This window comes from Primulina huaijiensis, chromosome 15 (genome assembly GCF_012295235.1).
Source record: "Primulina huaijiensis isolate GDHJ02 chromosome 15, ASM1229523v2, whole genome shotgun sequence".
NCBI lineage: Eukaryota > Viridiplantae > Streptophyta > Magnoliopsida > Lamiales > Gesneriaceae > Primulina > Primulina huaijiensis.
The window spans coordinates 3,885,574-3,892,732 of NC_133320.1; the positions used below are offsets into that span (position 1 = coordinate 3,885,574).

Sequence of the window (7,159 nt, forward strand, 5' to 3'; positions counted from 1 at the left end):
GTTATCTGTGAATCCCAGAGCTAATGGCATTATACTGTGAAAGAGCGTGAATTGAAGCTTATTACCCCCACCGTTTCCTTTAGCATTATAAACCATGGAAGTTAATTGCAAACCGTCAAATGGGATTTTGCTATATAGCCTGATCATATACATCCACTAAAGTAACTTGAGTTGACAAAAAATCTTCTTCGATATACTTGGGTGTGTTTATGATATGCCATGCCTAACTAAAAAAGTTTCAGTGCTATTCAGCAGTAAGAATTATCGTTCACGTCATGCCAGTAACAAGTGCTAATTATGCGAAAATTATGAATTGCAGCTATATTTCTTCCTTTAGCTGCAGTAAAAAAGTTAACTATATAATTCATCGATATAATTTGTCCAAAATTATTGTATTACTAAGATGACCTACAGAATGTTCAGCATATACTTGTTTTCATTATCTGAACTTACGACTATAAAAGAGCACAAAAAATACTAGATCAAAGCTTAGAAACCATGCTTCAATCCAAAACATATCCTGTCAAGAAGCACACATAAAAACATGAACAAAAAATTGAAAATTAAAGAAGCAAAAATGGCGATTTGCAAACTTAAACTCCTTGTGAAACACCAGGATTTGGGAACTCAGCTTCATCCTCAGCAATAAAATATAAAACTTGTAAGTAAACCTTAAAATACTCTTCGTTTTCTTCTTCCGCTCTTGTTTACAGTCCCTAACCACTTGACCCATGTTCGAAAATCTTCCCTCTTCGACACCAAACACCCCAAAAAAGCACAACAACAGAATCCCAGGATCCAATCTTTAATCCCTTTTCTCCACCCATTCACCGAAAGCCCAAACAAAAGTAAACATAAACCCCCCAGAAACATATCAGCGTCTATTGCCATTTCTTTCCCCAAAACAACCCATAACCCCAAGCAAGAAATCAACAAAATTCCCACCACGCCAATTCTTGTTGTCCTTCTTCTTTTCCAACCATTATCCCCCCAGCCAAATCCATCCCCGAACCCACCCCCACGCCCATTTCCACCGACAAATTCCCTCATCAGTAACGCCAACGGCGGGGGCAAGACCCCAAGCTTAGAGGCAATCATACAAGCAGATTCGATCATAATCTTACTCGATCTTCCGAACCCATATCGCTTTCTCTTCTTTATCACAGAAAGAATTGGTTTGCGCGTCCAACAACTGCGATAAGGAGCGAGAGTAAACCAAATTGGGAGGATATGAGGAAGGTTAACGTTATCGCCGCCATTAGAAGAAAAGGGTAGAAATGGATCTGAAATGAGTGTAGGCGCGATCTGCATCTTCGCAGAAACTCAGAGAAGCCGACCGTTGCGAGGTGTGAATTTTGAAATGAAGACGTTGATGCTGAAGTTTTTTATTTTTGGATTGATTTTATGGCAACGTGCTGGGGACCATGCAGTGTTTGAAATAGAACAAGAACGCCGAACTCCTATCCATAAATGTAAACAACAGAAAGTCAGAAACATGTCGATTTAACAAGTAAAAAAAAGATTAATCATAGCCTTTTTTTTTTTAAATAGCTTTTCCATTTACACAATTAGATTTAGATTTTTTGTTTCATCCGATGCATACTTGATAAGTTTCGGGTTAACACGATAAAATGTAAATTACGTTAATCAAAAAAATAATATACTTTTTGCGACAAACTCGTCCGTTCGTAAGATATTTAGATTTATGTTTTTATTACAGATAAAAGAAGAAGGGAGTCTAAAATTCGAGACATATCCCAATTTTTGAGGCACTTGATATCCCTAAGTTAAAAGACTCGTGGCTAGTTAGAGAATTTTTGAGGCACTTGATATCCCAATTCTTCGTATATCCATGATTTTCTCAGAAATCCAAGACCAAACTTCAGAGAAACATTAACCTTGTACATTAGGAGTAACAAAAAACAACCTATTTTATTTATCAAAACTTCTAGAAACGTAGCCTATTACAATGGAAAAATAAATTACTTAATAAACTAGTTAAAAATTACAGTAGAGGAAAACTAGATAAACCTTCTAGAAGCGTATCCCATTTTAAATTTTTTTTAAAAGTTATCTTGGTTGATTTCAAATTCAGGCGCATAAACTTATTGGAAATCCTTTGATAAATTTCTTTATTCAAATCCAAACCACTGAATACAATCACACCCTAAAAATGTAATGATGAAATCCATGATTTCAAATAATCAAATCCAACACCACCTTTGAAGTTTCCGTTGATCAACCAAGAATTGGCAGCCCCTTTGAATTGGACTCTGACTCCTAATAATGAACCAATGCATTGAAATGACTATTGTGCATCCACCACCACATGCAGTCCCCAACCGTGCACAACTGCATATTGTTTCGTACTATTTTTAGAATTTTAAAAGAGCCATATTCTCATAGCATTAGAAATCATTATGTTGCACTCCCATTTTGATCAACTTGATTCCAAAGATTCCGCATTTCGACGATGAATGAAAATGAAAAGGTTCAAGATCAGTAGACTAGTGACAAATTAGTATATACTAGATGCATTGTATGGAAAACTCAGTTTGTTGTTTCAACAGAAATGTCCAAAGATCTGTGAATAGTCAGCATGTTACAAAGGAAGAGTATTTTCATAATAATTATTGAAACAAAAGCTTTGAGTACATGCGCTGAACGAAACTCGTCGATTTTAATTGAGTTCACACGGCCAAGAATATCACAGAAGCCTGTTTCCAATTATTTCTTATTTATCACATGCCAAAGAATAAATTCTATCGAGAGAAGAAATCCAACCAATCCAATCCATAATAACCATTTGCTTCCGGCAAATACATGCCAGTAAATTGTTTGAGACCACTCCTGATCAAGAACTTTGTGTTCAGTTAAGAGTTGCTTGTTAATCAAACAAACTAGCGTAGCTAGTAGGAGTAGGAGAGAGCAACAGCTGCATGCATATTGTACCAAAAAAGTCATCTACAAGTTGCAGGAGAAGACATAAATTACTTCATGGTTAGGTTGGAAATGGAACAAAACACACAATGGAATTGAACACAGAAACCTCAATGGGAACAGTAACAGAAAAAAAATAGTGCAAAAAGTAACAAAATGGTAAGAAGAGTTGGAATAAAACGAAACAGGTATCCAAGGTTCGATTGGAAAGTATCTTCAAGGAGAAGGATTTGTGTGTTTCGCATTGAAATCTTTACACTGATCAGAAAAGAAATTTTCAATTTCCCACCATAAAAACATCAATATTATCATCAAAAAGGCAATGACCACAGAATAGAACACACGAAAAAATGATGATCAACCCAAATGCTTCAATCAATCTTAGTCTCATCTGACAATCCTCCAGACAAAAACCTATATTTGACAGAATTTGTAAGAACTGCTCCATTGAACATTCACGTTTACTTGACTCAAATATTTCATGGTTCTCATCTTCACACCCATGGCCATCTCAATCCCCTAGAACATTAAATGATGGAAAAAATATAAGACAACCCAATCGGTTCAATCAATCCTAGTTTGATCAGACCCTTTAAGCACAAACACCCATCTGTGACAGAATTTATAAAAGTCATTCCATTCACATTTACTCAATTTTTTCATGGTTCCTGAGCTTCATATCCATGGGCATATCCTATGACACAACCTGTGTCCCATCTTGATAAGAAAGTAATATATCTTCAGATAAGATCTCCTAGAGTGATAGAACACTGGTTGTATCAGTCAGTCGCTGGTCAACAAGCTCTGACAGTCAATTGTTAGGAAGTATAAGTAGAATCTACATTTTGTTGGATGTTATATGTGGCTCATAAATTTTATGAACCATGCACTATAATATTGCAAGATACTTGTTACCCAGTTAAAACACTGTGATAGATGTTATGTAGTTTTATTTATTTAAAATTGCAAGAATACGACGGAGATGAACTAGCCTAGATATGATGCAATGGTTATAGTCACATCCAAGGATTTTCTCGTCTCTATTCGACATTCAATCTATAGCTGGTAAACAAGTAGACTATATGGGTGTGATCAGAAGCTCATTGGTTCTAATCAATCAGTTACACCACATAGAAAAAAGCCATAGATAGAGCAGTCACAAGAGTAGATTAGCATGGCCAGCACAAGAAGAGTAGGTCTTTGTTCGCTTGAGTTTTGCACTTAAATTATGTAACAAGCACCCCACTTTTAGATTCCTAGATTTCATTAACCAAGTTGATTACATTTCAAATATGTGTCTGATTGATTAAAAATGGCAACATTGACAGAAGAGGAAGGCAAGTTTGTTGGGAATAAAATATTCTTTTTTTAGAAAGCAAGCCTTATCTAATCTCTGTTTCCGCCACATCATCCCTTATGATTCAATCGGACACTCAACTCAGTGGACCAAATGAAGCAATTATAGTAGTGAACCCAACGACTGAATACTTAAATGACAAAAAAAACAATTTTCTTGAGTCAGTTGTAAGTTGTAACCAATGAAATCGTGCTTTCTCTTCAAGCAAAAACTGACCTAATGGACTCAGAAGGTCAAGAATGCTTTGGCCATTTTTGGATGTCTTTTTTTATGCGGCGGACAATGTGATGTATGTTTGGTTTTATTTTCTGAATGAGACACTTTTTCACTGTAGATATCATTAGTCACACCAGAGATATATATCATATAATACTATATTTTTTAATGGTGTATAGAATATGTTAAAATATAAAACATATTTATCGATTAGAGTATAACATTAGAATAATATAGCATTTTTAGAAAACACTGAAAAGTTAAATTTAAGTAGTTATAATAGGAAGATAAAAAAGGAGAGATAATATGCTTTGGAGAAAGTAAAGAGTGTAACTTTTTGGTTTTATTTATGGAAATGGAAAAGGATGGCTGGAAAATGAAACCATATTTTTTCTTCATTTTTTTGTGGAAAAACAAAGACTCTAAATCAGTTTAATCCAAATTTCCACTCTCGTGAGACTATTGACGCTTATACTTCAATGTCATTTATTGAGGTAGCTAATGCTCATATTCTAAATACTCCTTCAAAGCAACTATATACTGCATGGAAAAATTATGCAGCACCACCCTTGCCCCAATCACAAAAGAAACACCAACAACATCAAATCTAATTAGTAAAAATAAAGAACAGATAGATAGGTGTCTTACGCTGAAAAACTAGCTTGAACTTTTATCTTTACCACCATCAGACACCCTGTCTGTCACAAGCGTCATTGGTCTCTGATCCATGATCTCATCTATAATCCCAAACTCCTTTGCCTCTTCAGGTGTCATAAAGTAATCACGGTCCATATTCTTCTGAATTACATCAATGGATTGACCAGTATGCTTTGCATATAGTGCGTTCAACGAGTCCCAAACACGAATAATTTGCTTGGTGTGAATGGTCATATCCTTAGCCTGGCCACTATACCCACCAGAAGGTTGATGAATCATAATTGTAGCATTTGGCAGAGACTTCCTCTCACCCTTTGCACCAGCAGACAAGAGGAGAGAAGCCATCGATGCAGCTTGTCCAAGACATATAGTATTGACTGGAGAACGGATATACTGCATTGTATCATATATGGCAAGACCTACAAAAAATGTTGAAACTTGAAGTGTATTGTACCATAGATGAGGCGCTAGACATTCTTTCACCAATTTAAGCCTAAGAGAAACTTGAAAATGGAGAAAAGTGAGACTTTATTACAGTTGCCAAAAATTAGGAATAAACATGAATAATTCTGAGGGAATTTTACATTCATTTCTTAGGAAAACTAAATTATCAGCAGAAAACGACAGGAAACCGCCTTTCATTCACCATTAACATCTTTGCAAAACCCTTAAATTATACCAATCGCTCAAGAATAAAAATAAGCATAATGAATATTAACTCCTTTTTCAGGAGAAAAACAAATTACAAACGTAGCAAAATGTATCATATCTTGACCATCAAAATTGACATTAAACTTATAATGAGTGAATCCATGCGCCTGGATTTGTTTTCTAGGCGAAAAGAAAAGAAAAAAAAACTCAGGGAGAGCGTAGGGTACCAGCCGTGACAGCTCCACCGGGGGAATTGAGGTACATGTGAATAGGTTTAGATGGGTTTTCAGATTCAAGGAAGAGGAGCTGTGCAACGACAACGTGTGCGGTATCGTCAGCAATGGGGCCATTGATGCAAATTATGCGCTCCTTGAGCAGCCGCGAGAAGATATCGTAGGCGCGCTCCCCGCGCGACGAGTGCTCGATCACCATCGGTATCAAATTGTAGCATCTTCCACCATTAACATGTTTCGAGATTGGGCGCCGCCATAGGCTCCATTGAGAGAAGAGGGAGCCCGTCCGCATCATCTTCGCTCACTGATTTAGGGTTTATTCGTCTCACTGAAATGGAATCGGAATTGGACGGTAAATGGTGAATTAGTTAACCGGAGATTATGACATTTTAGTTTACTTCTGATATTTACTATTTCTATTTAATCATTTTAAAAAAAGACATTATTAAGAAATTACATTTATTAATTTATATCATTAATTATTTTACTTCAAAACAAATGTCATCTTACCTTATAATTACATTGTATTCGCAATTGGTTTTAATATTATTATAAAAATTAAAAGAATTAATATTATTACTTTATTAGTGTAATATAGAAAATATATTATGTCAGAACAGCTTTGATGAAAAAACGATGATACATCAAAGAAAGAGAAGCTTTAAGCTTGCTTGAAATTCAGTCATGGATACGCAACACATATTTCTCAATTGTCATCTTTGACGTCGACACATACCTAGTCTTCCAAGCTGTGAAGGAAACAAATGCGGAATTGACTGAGTTTAGAAACATTATCAGGTAATGTCGAAAAATATTATCTGTAAACCCAAATTTATCGGTTCATCTTGTTCGTAGACAAGCAAACGAGATTGCTCATGTGTTAACTAAGCATTCTCGTTTTTATGATGGTCTTTTTGTTTGGTTGGAAACACCAATAAGTATCGGTGATCTTTTGCGATATTTGTTCCATTTCTTTCATGAATTTGATATGGAGCGGGTTCTGGAAGGAGGACCATGGACGTATGACAACCAACTCCTGATTCTAAAACATCTTAAACAAGGTGATGTACCAACTCAAGTTGATCTATATACCATCCCCTTCTGG

The 7,159-nt window shown here is 35.6% G+C and overlaps 1 protein-coding gene and 1 long non-coding RNA gene across 5 annotated transcripts; one reads left to right on the top strand and one right to left on the bottom strand.

The window, feature by feature from the left end:
• Positions 1-461: 461 nt before the first annotated feature.
• LOC140958840 (ATP-dependent Clp protease proteolytic subunit 2, mitochondrial-like) lies at positions 462-6,433 on the bottom strand. Of its 4 annotated transcripts, XR_012171843.1 has the most exons (4): positions 6,049-6,433; positions 5,162-5,589; positions 2,221-2,352; positions 462-1,460 (listed from the first exon to the last, which is right to left on the bottom strand). XR_012171843.1 is itself a non-coding variant. In XM_073416411.1 (3 exons), exons 1-2 carry the CDS (start codon positions 6,347-6,349, stop codon positions 5,171-5,173), a joined length of 720 nt encoding a protein of 239 aa, XP_073272512.1. In that variant the 5' UTR covers positions 6,350-6,433; the 3' UTR covers positions 2,497-2,935; positions 5,162-5,170. The 4 variants fall into 4 exon arrangements, 3 of the variants coding, with proteins under 3 accessions (XP_073272512.1, XP_073272511.1, XP_073272513.1); XM_073416411.1 differs by lacking the exons at positions 462-1,460; positions 2,221-2,352 and adding an exon at positions 2,497-2,935; XM_073416410.1 differs by lacking the exons at positions 462-1,460; positions 2,221-2,352 and adding an exon at positions 2,497-2,964 and having other exon boundaries at positions 6,049-6,431.
• On the top strand, positions 3,466-4,309 carry LOC140958841 (uncharacterized). Its single transcript, XR_012171844.1, has 2 exons — positions 3,466-3,787; positions 3,845-4,309. It is a non-coding gene; the product is annotated as an uncharacterized lncRNA (long non-coding RNA).
• Positions 6,434-7,159: the final 726 nt, after the last annotated feature.